General features: G+C 43.4%; 1 protein-coding gene across 22 annotated transcripts; it reads right to left on the bottom strand.

The window, feature by feature from the left end:
• Nucleotides 1-336: 336 nt before the first annotated feature.
• On the bottom strand, nucleotides 337-13,923 carry LOC125527989 (F-box/FBD/LRR-repeat protein At1g13570). 22 transcript variants are annotated; one of them, XM_087514300.1, is made up of 9 exons: nucleotides 13,500-13,923; nucleotides 13,309-13,349; nucleotides 13,172-13,229; nucleotides 12,981-13,060; nucleotides 11,639-12,132; nucleotides 5,557-10,396; nucleotides 1,470-2,317; nucleotides 1,216-1,371; nucleotides 337-1,115 (listed from the first exon to the last, which is right to left on the bottom strand). In XM_087514300.1, exons 6-9 carry the CDS (start codon nucleotides 5,669-5,671, stop codon nucleotides 831-833), a joined length of 1,404 nt encoding a protein of 467 aa, XP_087370426.1. In that variant the 5' UTR covers nucleotides 5,672-10,396; nucleotides 11,639-12,132; nucleotides 12,981-13,060; nucleotides 13,172-13,229; nucleotides 13,309-13,349; nucleotides 13,500-13,923; the 3' UTR covers nucleotides 337-830. The 22 variants fall into 22 exon arrangements, with proteins under 22 accessions (XP_087370426.1, XP_087370427.1, XP_087370430.1 ...); XM_087514301.1 differs by having other exon boundaries at nucleotides 13,511-13,923; XM_087514304.1 differs by lacking the exon at nucleotides 13,309-13,349 and adding an exon at nucleotides 2,991-4,086 and having other exon boundaries at nucleotides 1,470-2,312; nucleotides 13,511-13,923.
• Nucleotides 13,924-14,516: the final 593 nt, after the last annotated feature.

Here is a 14,516-nt window from a genome sequence, read left to right as displayed (position 1 = left end):
CCGTTCAATAAACAGGCAAAATGGACCCCCAAGCCTCTCCGGCCGCCTCCTCATCCTAGGGATTGTTTGTTTGGATATGGTTTTATTTTTTTCTTCATAACACAAGCATCTGGAGCCTCGAGTGAAACTCGTTCACTCCTTCACCCGTGCTCCTATTTGTATTACGTTTCTATATATCTGAAAGCAAGTAAATGGCCATATCTGTGTTCCATTTATATACTCATAAATATATAGAAATGTAATCCAGGCTTTCCAAGAGCGAGATTTGATCAATACCTGAGAAACCAGTGAATAATACTGAAGCACACAATAGCTGAATATTAAAGGCGGCAGAGATATAGAAATATTTCACTTATCAACAAAAAATGAAATAGGAGAAGCAAGAAACATTGAACACTCGTTCCGGTCTGGAACCAATCTTGATACATGCTTTGCTTTCCAAACACACGCAGCAGGTACAGTTTCATGTCTTTGATTCACACCTTCATTCTTATTCATATAGGATGAAGGTGTCATTATATATTTCATTACTTCTTATATTTTCTAGAATCAGGAATTTATGACACGCGGAACAACAGGACAAGACGGGACGAGCCGAACTGACACGGTTGAGGAAGGGCAACAGCGGCTTGTGTCCCCGGCTGAACAAAGGATAACACTTACTAATAGCACAATAAGTACTCCCTCTGCCTGATGATTTGCGTCAATGCACACATATATAACCACCATCTAGTCTTGGCATAAAGAAAGCTGAAATAGTCCTGCTTGGCTGCAAATTAAACCGGCAAAATGATGGGGGATGCTCTCTAGACTGTAGGGATGCATTCTTATCAAAATGTAACAATGACCTTGGCCCTGGGAGAAACCCTCGGCAGAGCTAATAGCTTGGCAAGAACCATGCTGCACTCTGTTTTACCCTTCCATTCTATCTTCACTTCTTCCAGAGCTGGTGCCCAGCTCAGTAGCTTTGCCACAAAATCGACTTCGCAGTCCAGACCCCTGAAACCTTTCACACTGGCTGTTACAAGATGATCCAATTGCACTTGCATGGTAAGCTCTGGAATGCTCGCCTGATCTTGAACCTGATCCTGAACCCATGAGCTCGAAGAGGGCCTCTGCATTTTTTTTCCACAACTCATTAGGTGCCATAAATACAAGAATGAACATTGATTGGATGACTGAGCGAGGGAGAGGATTTACTGGAGGCATACATACCCATATGTCAAGCTTCTTTAAGTTAGGGGCATTCTGAAACAATGAACAAGCGGCCAAGAGTTGCCGCTCGTCCCCAAAGCATATTGCAAGATAAATACTCTCTAGGCGAGTAAACACGGCAGGGAGGTTCGTAAGTATTAAACCTTTTGATAGATACTGCAACACGAACAAAGAGAAGAAAAAGGAAATGGCAACACTGATTAGTCAGGATCCAAAAGAAGGCCATAGTAAAGCTGGAGGTAATAATATCTCACCATCAGTAAAAAGCCGCTAATTGCAAGGCTTTTGATGTCACTTAGGCTTCCCAATAACTGCTTGACATAGCTTTCCTTGTGAAGCGCAATTGGATCCAAATGATATGCTTTACCTTTGTGATAAGGAAAGAGAACGGCCCCCTCCAAATTGGGGGCATCAAAATTAATGTCTTTAAAGTCCCCGACAACATAAATATGTTTCAGTTTAGGAGCTTGAACGTTTAGATGGTTGATGCCCTCAAAATAAGACAGTTTCAAATAATTCAGTACGGGGCAAAACGAGACCAGATTTTGGATGTCCAAGTCTGTGGAGGAGAATTTTATCAGGTTGAGGTGAGTTAATCTCTTGAAACCTTGGAATACCCGGGGCAACCTGATGATGCAGTTTTGCAGGTAGAGAAGCTTCAAATCGCCGATAGAAAATAGACATGAGGGAATCCTATACCCTGGCCCAGAGTTCAACTCGATTCTAACTGATCTTGGTGATCTCCTAGAAAGCATGAGCATCCACCTGCCGAACTCGTCATGGTAAGTTTTGCTACCTGAAATCTCGAACTTCTCTACAGTTCCGTTGTAGAGTGATAGCACCATATCGACTAATGTGACGAACTTGGGTTTTGCAAAATTTCCATCACACAGAAATATTTTTGGCATATTAGTCCATGCATCCCTCCAAGTACTTGACAAGGTGCTAGTCCTAACCGCTTCTTCGACATTCAAACGGGAGAGGATGTCGCCCTTTATCTCTGGAGGCAAACTGCTCAGTCTGTCTGAACTCACAACAGATGTAGATTCCACCATGGCCTTTTTACAGGTACTCATTGCTTCAGAATCCGGATTAAGCTGTCCTAACATTTCCAGAATACAGGGAGCCTATATTAGCGTGCAGTCTACCATATATCACTAAAAATACAACACATGCTGAAATTAAATGGTTCACTAACTAAGTTGCTTGTTCATAGAAAAAATAGGAACAACCGAGAGATGGCAGTTTAGGGAAGCAAGTCCGGTATGTTTCTATAAACAGAACTGAATTTGACTACTGCATTGGTAAGCTCAAAAGCTTGATTATCATTTGACATGTGCTACAATACCCTAATTTGTGATCTTGAATAGCAACCATTTCCCATGCTGCAAGTTCGAAAGGGGTTTCTTTTGTTGAATATGCATTTGCCATCAATCCATCATGCTCCAAGCTGAAAGTGTGGATTTAGCAGTTTTGTCATTTTGGTTTAAACATTAACTATAAAGTCATGATTATGTGTGGTCATACTAAGTACTCCCTCCATTCCATAATATAAGATGTTATTACATCCTTTATCTATATATATTTATTTTCTTCTCTATTCTTCTACTAATAAAGGGAATAGGTATTCTTGGTCCGTCGCGACATTTTACAGTAACACCCTTGACTTTTAGTACAATCTACCCGCAGTAAAAAAATGGTTCGGCAAAAAAATGAACGGTTGATGCCTGCCCACGGACTCGAACTCTGGTTGGCAGAAAAGGAGCACAACTTACCAATTAGCCAACTCAAGCAGCCCATGTTACGTGAAAAAAACAATGTTTAATAGATTATAGTAAGCCGGACTATGTTTCCATTGCTTCATGCGTCCTTCACACGCACGGGGGCTTGCATGGCCTGGACCGGCCCATGCACGCAACCGCTCATGGGCCTTCCATCCGATAAATCAACCAACATGTTATGATAAATCAACACAAAGTTAGTCCCACCTTGGCCCCTTGCATCGAATACTTTCCAATTTATATACGCCTTTAAGTTTTGTGGGTAACAGGAAGCTCTCTCCGGAATTAATTAGGGAAGGGTGAGGAATGATTCCAGAAATAAGGAAGGAACGTTTCTTGCCTATCCACAGAATAAATCTGGTGTTCGATCATCAATTATCCATGTGAAAGAGAAATAAGGAATGGAAACTGGCCTCTCCACAAAATAAATTAGTGGCGAGAGTGAATTCCAGTGCTACTGGAAAGAGAAATATGGAATGGAATGAAACGACTTTTTGTACAATCTACCTACAGTAAAAAAATGGTTCGTCAAAAACATAAAAGAACAGTTTGTGCCTCCGCATGGACTCGAACTCGGGTTGGCAGGAAAAGAGCACGACTTGGCCGATTAGCCAACTCAACCAGCCCATGCTACGTGAAAAAAACAATGGTTAATACTCCCTCCGTCCAATAATGTAAGACGTTTGTGTAAAAAAACGTCTTACATTATGGGCCGGAGGGAGTAGATCATATTAAGCCGGGCTATATTTCCATTTCTTCCTACGGCCATCACACGCACGGAGGCTTGCATGGCCTGGACCAGCCCACGCACGCAACCACTCATGGGCCTTCTATCTGATAAATCAGCCAACGTGTTATGATAAATCAACAAAAAATTAGTCCCACCTTGGCCCCTTGCATCGAATCCTTCCAATTTATATATGCCTTTAAGTTTTGTGGGTAACAGGAAGTTGTTTCCGGAATCAATTAGCAAAGTGTGAGGAATGAATTCCAGAAATAACGAAGGAAGGTTTCTTGCCTATCGACAGAATAAATCTGGTGGTCAATCATCAATTAGCCATGGAATGGAACAACTTTTAGTACAATCTACCTGCAGTAAAAGAACGGTTCGTCAAAAAAATAAATGAACGGTTCGTGCTTGCCGCACGGACTCAAACTCAGGTTGGCAGAAAAAGAGCACAACTTGACCGGTTAGCCAACTCAACCAGCCCATGTTAAGTGAAAAAAAACAATGTTTAATAGATCATATTAAGTCAGGCTATGTTTCCATTGCTACCTGCGTCCTTCACACGCACTGACCGGCCCACGCGCAACCGCTCATGGGCCTCCCATCCAATAAATTATCCAGCGTGTTATGATAAATCAACCATTGTTACAAATATCTGCTGATTAACTAACAATATGAGCAGTTAATTGCTATCCCCCCCCCCCCCCCTCCGATACGAGAAAGGCCTATTCGGCTCATTAACTCAGAGGCCCAGTTAATCGTTCTGTCAGACCGAATTATCAGCTGGGTTGATTAACTGGGCGGCATATTTTGGCCTAAATCTGACCCGTTCCTCCCTTTACCGCCCTACTTTTCAGTTTTCATAGCTGCCACAACATTAGGTTTAGGCCACTCCTCCCTCCTGCTCGATCAATTGCTCCCTCGCGCTCCGGGAGGAGGAGCCGCCGCCCCTCCCAAATCAGCATCTGCAGGTGGTGTCCCCTCCACCAGCAGCCCCCTCCGTCAGCAGTATTTGGATCTATCCCCTACCCGAGCAGCGGCAAGTTCCCCTCAATGAGTAGTGGTCAATCATCAATTAGTAGTGTGAAAGAGAAATAAGGAATGGAACCTGGCCTTTCCACAGAATAAATTTGTGGCGAGAGTGAATTCCGGTGCGACTGGAAAGAGAAATACGGAAGGAATGCAAGAGAAATATGGAATGGAACCGAACGCGGCCTCTCTACACCTACGGTACCAGGAGAGGTTTAAACTAAATCGGCCACTTTGGCCAATTAAGCGGGAGCATACAATTCGCGACGTACCAGGCTCCCTGCCAAAGTGAATCTCAAATAGTTGATATGTTTCTCTGCTTACTTCGTTTGCTTCTTTATCTTTACATGTCATGTCTTAACTAACCACCAAATACTTCATCCTTTATGTATTACGGGCTAGAGGCATATGAGAGTTTTTTCACCTGTCGCGATGCAAAAGGTATTTTTCCTAGTACTCACATATTGAATGTGATAAAATCTTATATTGTGGGACAGAGAGAGTACAAGACTACCCATGAAAAAGATTAATTCTATGAGATTAGTACTGCAGGAGCTAGAGAATAAGAAGAAAAGGAAATGTAAATAGCACTGAACTAAACTGAATTCAGTTAATCAACTGAATCTGAAAAAAGCATGTGAACAGAATTAAGATTAACCAGAACAATCTCATCAATCCTCACTGGGCAATCTGATAGCCAAAAGAACTTAGCGCTGCAGGCCACCTGAATTCATGATGCTGCTTCTTCAATAACTCGTGAATTCACCGCGAACAAATCTCATCTAGGAAGCCAAAATAACTTACGGCGGAGTGTTCCTTCTTCAATAATCAATGAAGGCCACGCCGCTTGGCTGCTGCGGCCTGTCGCCAAGCCGGATCGCCGAGGGGCGCGGTGCGCGGATCGGAGGCACGACGCCATGCCGGATGCCAGCGCCGCCGCCGGAGGGTTGCGGCAGCTGTGGAAACGGCGAATCGGTGGGCGACTCGCTGAGCGCTGGTGGTATTCCCGAAATGGGCTTGAGGAGAGAACCAGGCGACGGGGATGGGCTACTCCTTATGTTGGGCCCTTTTTTTCTTTGACGTTAGTCCCTACCTTGGCCTGCAATTTTCGTTCTTTTCCATAAAGGGTTGGATTTTATCTCTACTTCTAATGGACGATTTGGTGAATCGTCTCCGCGGTTTATTTTCGTTGGTTTTTTCGTCTCTCCTCCCACCACCCCCTCCCACCCGGGTCCGCGGTTTATTTTCGCTGGTTTTTTTCGTCTCTCCTCCCACCACCTCCTCCCACCCTGGTCCATCGGTTTATTTTTCTCTCCACTCTTTATTACAACCAGAACTTTCCTAACGTATAACAAATCACGGATCTAACTTCCTTAAATTATGCAAATCAATCGATTCCTTTTATTGGTTCAATTTATCTTAGAAAACAAATAACAGATTTTCAGAAAACAAATAATACATTTTAATCTAACTTTCTTAAATTATGCAAATCAATCGATTTCTTTTATTGGTTCTATTTGTCTTAGGAAACAAATAAAAGATTTTCAGTAACAAATAATACATTTTAATCTAACTTTCCTAACTTATCTAAATCAATCGATTTCTCTTATTAGTGAAATTTGTTTTAGGAAACAAATAACAGACACGTCACAACTTTCCTCCCAATAAATAGTTTCTTAACATTTGCAAACTTTCCTAATCAGACACATCACAAACGGGCAGATACTAATATCACGTTACCAAATAATAAAACCCCATTTGCATAGAAATCAGTTCAAAAATCCTAACTTTCCTAAATTTTTACCTTACCTTGATAACAACCAATATTTCCTATGTTTTCCACCTATTGAAGGAAATCACCCCTCCATCGATATTAGCATTTTTTTGAACTGAGATCTCCGGGTTATGATTTTTTTTATTGCGATTATTTTCAATTGTGACCTCTCCTTCCACTCCGGTTCCTTCTCGCATAAACACCTCCATCACAGCCAGGTGACACCGCTCCAGACCTCCTGCCTCTCCACACCTTCTCCACCACCTCCTTCTCGTACTCCATTAACAATCCCTCCGCCACATTTGTCGACGGCGTGTCAAGGGCATGGCGCAGCAGCGTACCAGCGGTAGAGCAGCGCATAGCAGCAGGAAACAACACGCAACAAGCGAGGCGAGCGGCCGACGGTGGAGGGCAGAGATGCGGCCGGCGTGGCTGAGGGGGCGGCCGGTAGAAGATGGCCATGACTGGAGGCGGCGCGAGGCAGGGGCGCGACAGCGGGGCGAGCGAAGGGATTGGCGGCAGCAGACGGGGCGAGCGCAGCCAGCGAGAGTGTGGCGAGCGGCCAGGGTGTGTGTCGCGCGGGGCACAGTGGTGCGGTGGCTGCGGCGAGCGCGAAGGCAGCGGCGGGCGCGACCGACGCGGTGTAACACGGGCGTGGGCATGGAGAGGGAGTGGCCCCGCGGGCGCGGAAGAAGAGCGGCAGGCTCGGGCATGGGCGTGCATAGGAGCGGGCATGTGCCAGGGCGTCAATCCAAGGAGCTCGGTGGCTACCCCTGCAATGGCCATGGCGGATGCCGATTCTCGGCCACGGCGAAATACCTAACGAGAGCAAACGAGAGGGGAAACAGGGGAAAGCCAAGAGGAGATCATGGCGGTGTCAATGGCGCCCTAGGAGAAGACATGGGAGCTCGGGGCGGCGCGGATCGAACGGCAATGTCGCGGTGGCCCAAGGTTGAGGAAGACGGCAGCGACGTCGATGTGGGGGTGCTGGACTTGATCTCTTTGGCGTAGACGAAGTAGCGAAGACGTTCGGAGCTCCTCGACAAGCTCCTAACCTGCAGGGAGGGCAGTGGCCATGTGGACGGGGTCGGTCATGGTGGCCGTGGCGTCTGACTTCGTCCAGATCGACGGGATCGAGCGAGTGAGGAGAAGAAGTGGATTTGGGAGGGGGCGTCGAGGAGGAGTGAGGCCATGGGTGCAGGGAAGGAAGGGCGTCACCCTTATCCATTCCCCTTCGATGCCAGTGAGGTGGTCGGGCGGGAGCCCGGCTCTATAGCGACGCGGCTCGGGGAACAGGAGAAGACGACCGCGCGGGGACTGGACCGCTGAGTCGGTTCGGTGGCAAGGCCCGGGGGCAGGGCGAATCCCCCTTTATATCGTCCTTTTGGTTTTTCGATGTATTATAATATGCTTCTCCTTTTTAACACCGTTTTCTATTTATTCTTATCAATTAAATGATCTCTACTCCTAATGTCTCAGTTGGTAGTCTCCGTTCCGGGTTTATTTTCGTCCCACCTCCCGAGTGAGGGAGAGGGGAGAGAGAGTGAGCAAGAGGGAGGGAGAGGGTGTGTGTGTGAGAGAATTTGGTGATAAAAAGGTCGTCAATATCACTTAATATGTATGAAAATATTAAATGTAATATTAACATAATTGATATTGAACTTTTAAAGTTAATGTGGCCCGGTTGCAACGCACGGGTGTTCTTCTAGTTAATTTATAAATCGCACCACGCATCACGAAAATACAAGTATTGCACACCAGGTCTCTGCACGAATAAAATGTGCATAGCCAACACGAACACACACCAATAAGGAAAGAAAAAACACATGACCTCCGAAAGTCCTGTCCAAGCAAACTCAAGAATAAAGCTATAAGACAACACCCTCGATTGTAAAAGAAGTGCTTCAAGGACGAGGCATCCAAAAAGGAAACAACACATGAATACCTCTATCACAAGATCGATAGTGGTGAAGCCAAGGGGGCGAGTATGAGCCCGGAGCCCTTAATGATCAAGTAAACATTAAACTGGTATCAGGTAATTAGCAATTTAAAGACATTATAACTGCACACTATTGGAGCCCTCTCTCCTATTAGTGTTTCCAACCCTTCAAATCAATACTTCTGGGCGTTATTGTTTGTTTGATCAACTTATAATCCATCTATGCACACTATTGGAACCCCTCTCAGGCTATTAGTGTTTCCAACCTTCAGATCAATACTTCTGGGCATCATTGGTCGTTTGGTCAACTTATAATCCAGCGGGCTTTAATTGAGGACGTGGGAGGGCTACACAGGTAGTCTGTCTCGTAACAAAATAGAAGGTCTTCTATCATTTGGACTTTATGGGCCTTACGTGACCGGGCGATACCCGAAAGAAAGAGCAACATACACAGCTGTCGGCCCTGCAGTAGCAGGTGGGCAAATCGTTTCAGGTGTCGCGAGGGACTTGGGGGGGGGGGGGGGGGGGGGGGGGGGGGCATATATCTCGCCTTCAGCGAGTCTAGCTTCTGACTCGTTGAAGAGGGTGAGCGAGATGGACCGGCCCATGCGCGCAGGAGACCACTTTTTCTGTTTTTACGTTTTTTGTTTTCATTTTTTAACTTTATTTTGCACTTTTTTGTACATCAAAATATCCTATATATATATATATATATATATATATATATATTGCAAAAACAATTCTACAAAGAACATTTAAAATGTTGAAAAAGTTTTAAAAACTGTTAATCAAGCATTCAGAAAAAGTTGAACAGGTATTTGAAATTTTTTGAACAAGCATTTGAAAAAATGTTAATCAAGCAATCGGAAAATATTGAACAAGTATTTGAAAATTGTTAACCAAGCATTCATCAAATGTTGAACATGTATAGGAAATTGTTGATTATGTATTAAAAATGATGATTTTTTATCATGTATATAAAAAAATTAATCAAGAATTAGGAAAAATGTTGAACAAGTAGTTGAAAAATGTTTGTCAAACATTTGGGAAATGTTAAATATGTATAGGAAAAATGTGGACCATATATTAAAAGACTGAAAAAATTGATCATGTATATAAAAATGTTAATCAAGTATCTTAAAAAAATTAAACACACCTTTAAATAATGTGAATCAAACATTTGGAAAATGTTAATCGTGTATAGAGAAAATGTTGACCATGTATTGAAAATGTTAATCTTTTTGTATGAAAATTGTTAATCAAGCATTGAAAAAATGTTGACAAAAAAATATTAATCTCGTATACGAATTTTTTAATCAAAAATTTGAAAAATGTTTAAAATGTGTAAGGGAACAATGTTGACCATATATTAAAAATGTTAAATTTGTATTGAAAAAATTCTAAATGTGTATTAGAAAAAAAATTATATATACCAATTTTTTGAATGAACAACGAAAGAAACAAAGAAAATCCAGAAAAAACAAAATAGCAAATGAAAAATAATAAACAAAGAAAAAATGCAGAAATGATGAAAAGGAAAAAAACGGAGAAGAAAAAGAAAATAAAATAAAAAACTGCAAAAAATTAATAAAACCAAGGAACGGTGAAGAAAATCAGCTCTTTTACATTAAAGGAGGTCGTGCCCTACCGTTAATCACGAACCAGACCCAATGGCTGTAGTTTTTTTAGGGGCCCAATGGTTGTAGCTAGCGTCGCTAGCTCCCATCCAAGAGACCCAGGTTCAAACCCCGCTTGTGCTCGCTTTTTCTCTACCTTTTCGTTTATGGAATGTGATAACTGTCAACCATGTGGCAGATTGCAAAAAGTACCGCACCTCCCGAACGAACCCCCTCCTTCGATCCGATTTTCTCCTCCCCGCACACGAGGTTGCGTGCTCTCCCTGGTTTTCTAGGTCGCTACACCCGAACTATCTGCAGTTTAAAAAAGAAAAGAAAAACACAGGCCTTACAAGAGGATCAAAACCACAACCTACCATACTAAATGTAACAACAACAACCAGCTGATCTAGCTCCCTTTGCTGATTCTACAAGAGTTACATGGAAATTGTATCTTCCTGAGACGAGATTGAAAAAAAAAAGACAGCGATCGATAACTGAAAATCCAAACCAGTGGCCTCACTTATCCAGGTTTCAGGACTATACGCCCTAGTTCCATCATTTTTTCTGCACGTTTCACGCCGGTTCACATGGTTCACAAACCCGATCATCCTCTTCCCTCCTTTTCAGACGCAAATTACCACAATATTTTCACCTAAGTTATCAACTATGTTGGTCGTATATTACCATGTTATTTACATAGAAGTTAATGAGGGGTATTTTTCAACAACCTTTTCACCCTTGGTTAAATTTAACGCGGTGTCTTATGTAAGTTATCAGGTATGTGGTTCGTATATTATCGTGCTATTTTCACATAAGTAACCGGGGTATGTTTTTTTTAATATTTTCCCCTTGATCAAATTTACCATGGTGTTTGTAAGTAACTTATCGGGTATGCGGCTCATGTATTACCGTGCTATTTTCACATAATTTACTGGGGGTACATTTTTCAATAACTTTTCCCCCTCCTTGCTCGAAGTTCTCACGGTGTTTATACGTACTTATCGGGTATACGGTTCATACATTACCGTGTTATTTTCACATAAGTTATTAGGAGTATGTTTTTCAAGAACTTTTTCCCCTTCTTGGTCAAATTTACCATGGTATTTGTACCTAAGTTATCAGGTATATGGTTCATATATTATCATGTTATTTTCACAAAAGATACCAAGGGTATATTTTCAATAACATTTTTCCACTGTTCAAAGTTACCGTGGTGTTTGTATGTATGTTATCGGGTATCGGTTCATAAATTACTGTGCTATTTTCACATAGGTTACTGGGACTATGTTTTTCAACAACTTGTTCCCCTCCTTGGACAGAGTTACCATGGTGTTTGACCTAAGTTATCAAGTATGTTGCTCATATATTACCATGCTATTTTTATATAAGTTATCCAGAGTATGTTTTTCAACAACCACATGCTATTTTTATATAATCTATGGGTCGATTCCATGAGTTTTGGGTCTTCTGTGATTTTGTTTTTTGCTTCACTAGTTCCATGAATGAACAACCACATGGATTGGTCAATCTTAGCACAAGCATGATGTAGCTGACCTGGTTAGCGTGGTCAGAATTTCCCACTGAAGAGGCTAGGTCATGGGTCGATGCACCATGTCAGCATCACGAAGGAATGCATCATCACAAAGGACATGCCAGACGGGACCACAACCCGAATTCAGGTAAAATCAATCAAAGTCGATCAGCGGCAAGCCATGTTGTGCATAATGTAGCAAGCAATTGAAAAGCATGATGGTTGGTTGGTTTCTTACGGAGTACATGAAAGTGATGATCTGGAACTTGCTGGAGATGGTCTAGCCGGCGAGGTTGCGCTGCACGGTGACCTGGATGAAGCTGAAGACCACACCTATGTAGAAGGTGATCACCATGGCGCCGTCTAGCGAGACGAGCGTGCTGGCGAGCTTGGTGGCGCCGATGGCCGCCCCAAGGTTGAGCGACTCGGAGCGGGTGACTACAATGAGCATGAAGGAATGCTGGGGGATGGCCATCCGGCGGTTGGAGAGGCCCGTGTTAATGAGGCTCTCCGCCATCTGATAAGATAAAGAGAAATGTGGTTTATCAAGTCGAAACAATACAAAGTTATCAGCCAAAACAAATACAAGTTATTGTGCTGACACATCATAAATTATCATGCTAAAATGAAGTTACCACGCCAAAAAATAGAATGAGTTCAACATGTTGACAAAGTGTGAGTTAAATGTGGTGACACTTCAAAGTTATCAAGCTGACATATTGTTATCATGCTCAGTTTGCATAATTATCGGGTTGAAAGTAAAAAAACTGTTCAAATCAGATCGGATTAAAAATGCTGACACGGTATAAATTATCAGGCTAAAACAATATGGATTATCAATCAAAAAAAAATTCAAGTTACCATGTTGAAAAAAATAAAATGAGTTAAATAGGCTAACAAAGTGATTCTTACCATGTTGACACACTAGAATTTATTCAGGCCGACATACTATAAATTATCAGGTTCAAGCCGCATAAGTCATCAAGTTGAAGTTAAAACATGAGTGTTCAAACCAGTTAGAGTTAAACATTTTGATACATCACAAGTTATCAGGCTGAAGTTTCATAAGTTATCTGGTTAAAATAAAAAGAATAAGTATTCAAAGCGGTTCGAGTTAAACTGTTGGCACGATATAATTTATCAAGCTAAATCAATATGAATTATCAGGTGGAAGTAATTGAATTACTATGCTAAAAAATAAAATGAGTTAGACAGGTTAGCAAAGTGATCGTTATCATGCTGACCCACTAGAAGTGACCAAGCTGACACTGTAAGTTATAAGGTTCAGACTTTATACTTCCTCGGAACAAAATACTCCTCATGTCAACTGGTCTCAAGGCCAAGAACAGAAGGAAACGCAAGTACCTGAATGGTCAACCCCAAGATCGATGACGCCATGTTTGTGCAGCTTTCGGAAGGTCTTGAGGCCCTTTCATGATATGTAGCTGAAACGGTGCACGTCGATGTCAATCTCAGGCCATTGGTGATGTACATTCGATTACCACATATCACACAATTTAAGAATAGCAACCAAATGGGTTGATCGAGCAACGCACTTCAGTTCGGATGGACCCCATAGAGGATGAGCGCAATTATGGCACCATGATCAGGAACCTGTCACATACACATACAATTGAAAATAATTTATTCAGTCTCATAGGTATAATTACAAACAAGTTGAGGGCACTCATACCACGGCAAAAATAGATGACAATTTGGAATTTTTGAAGACTTCTGTCCATCAAACTAGGACTTCAGAGAAGGAATTTTTCAATTTCCATAGTAACTGATTCAATGCTATATTGTTTGAACAAAATTGAGAGAGAAAAGAGGATGATTGCGCCAGTGGAAACTTTCCTCGGAATGGTCAAAGAAGGCACTCACCATAAGCTCACCTGTCGATGTAGTAGGCGGCGACGGTGGATCGTCCATTTGATGAGCGGCGGCGGTGGTCAGAGGTGGCGGATGGGGTGGCGGAGGCACACGACGCGCGGGGTTGGCCCAACGATGACTTGTGGAGTCGAGGAGATGGTGGGAGGTTGTGGATAGAGAGCAGCGGCGGTGGGCATGGACGCGGCGGTCGTGCGACAGGTGGCTGACGGCGGTTGTGCACCGGATTAGCCGTCGCGGCACGACAGAAGCCCGGGAGGAGATGGGGGCGGGACGGCGCCGGCCGGGAGCAGGGGAGGAGATGGGTGTGTGGCGACGGCGGAGCTGGGCAGGAGAGGAAATGGGTGCGAGCGAGGAGATAAGGCTCCTGTCAGTTTTCCGTTTTCCTTCTTCTCCTGTGCAGATCGCCAGCAGCCGCGTGATTACGATCGAAGTGTTCTCAGTTCATGTGGTCGTTTTTGCAATTGGGCACAGGGTTGCCAAATACATATTTCGTTTATTAAGTGGGCTGGCGCAGTTGCTACAGGAGATGAATAAAATCGAGCGACAGCTGCTACCATCTCGCTTAATGCCAGACATCTCTCGCGACTCGTGGGTGAGCGAACTGGTCCATTATTATTCGAAATAGTATAACCGTATTTAATCCTTGCCCTCATTAAGGACAGTAAAACTGAGCCTAAACTGAGCCCTCTCACGCCATCAGTTTTCTCAGCCGTCCATTGTCCCGATCTGGCCATTTTTGTCCGTTGGATGCACGTGAAACGCAACTTTCCTGCTAACTGGGCCTGTTGTCCTGGGGGCAGCTACTCCGGTGGCTTTTTTTGATGCCTCTAGTTGATTGGGCCAGGTAGCCCTTCTAGCAAGCAGCAAAGGGAAATCAAGGCCCATCAGCTGGACCACGATCCATGAAGGGACAGGGACCTCCTCCTCGGCCGTGTTCTTCCTCGCCTCCCACCCACGCCCTTGGTTTCGTGTCCACGATTCAGACATCGTGGTGGCGATTTGCCCGGC

This window comes from Triticum urartu, chromosome 3A (genome assembly GCF_056163025.1).
Source record: "Triticum urartu cultivar PI428250 chromosome 3A, HENAU_Tu73, whole genome shotgun sequence".
In the NCBI taxonomy this organism is placed as follows: Eukaryota; Viridiplantae; Streptophyta; class Magnoliopsida; order Poales; family Poaceae; genus Triticum; species Triticum urartu.
This window is presented reverse-complemented; position numbering and strand designations above follow the sequence as displayed.

Bases quoted from the DNA above. Each gene is read 5' to 3' on its own strand.
- LOC125527989 (XM_087514300.1), bottom strand. From the start codon at position 5,671: ATGGCGTCGTGCCTCCGATCCGCGCACCGCGCCCCTCGGCGATCCGGC. The intron at 1,372-1,469 runs GTGAGATATTAT...TTCGTGTTGCAG, and splicing joins TTAGCGGCTTTTTACTGATG to TATCTATCAAAAGGTTTAAT. The intron at 1,116-1,215 runs GTATGTATGCCT...AAAAAAATGCAG, and splicing joins TAAAGAAGCTTGACATATGG to AGGCCCTCTTCGAGCTCATG.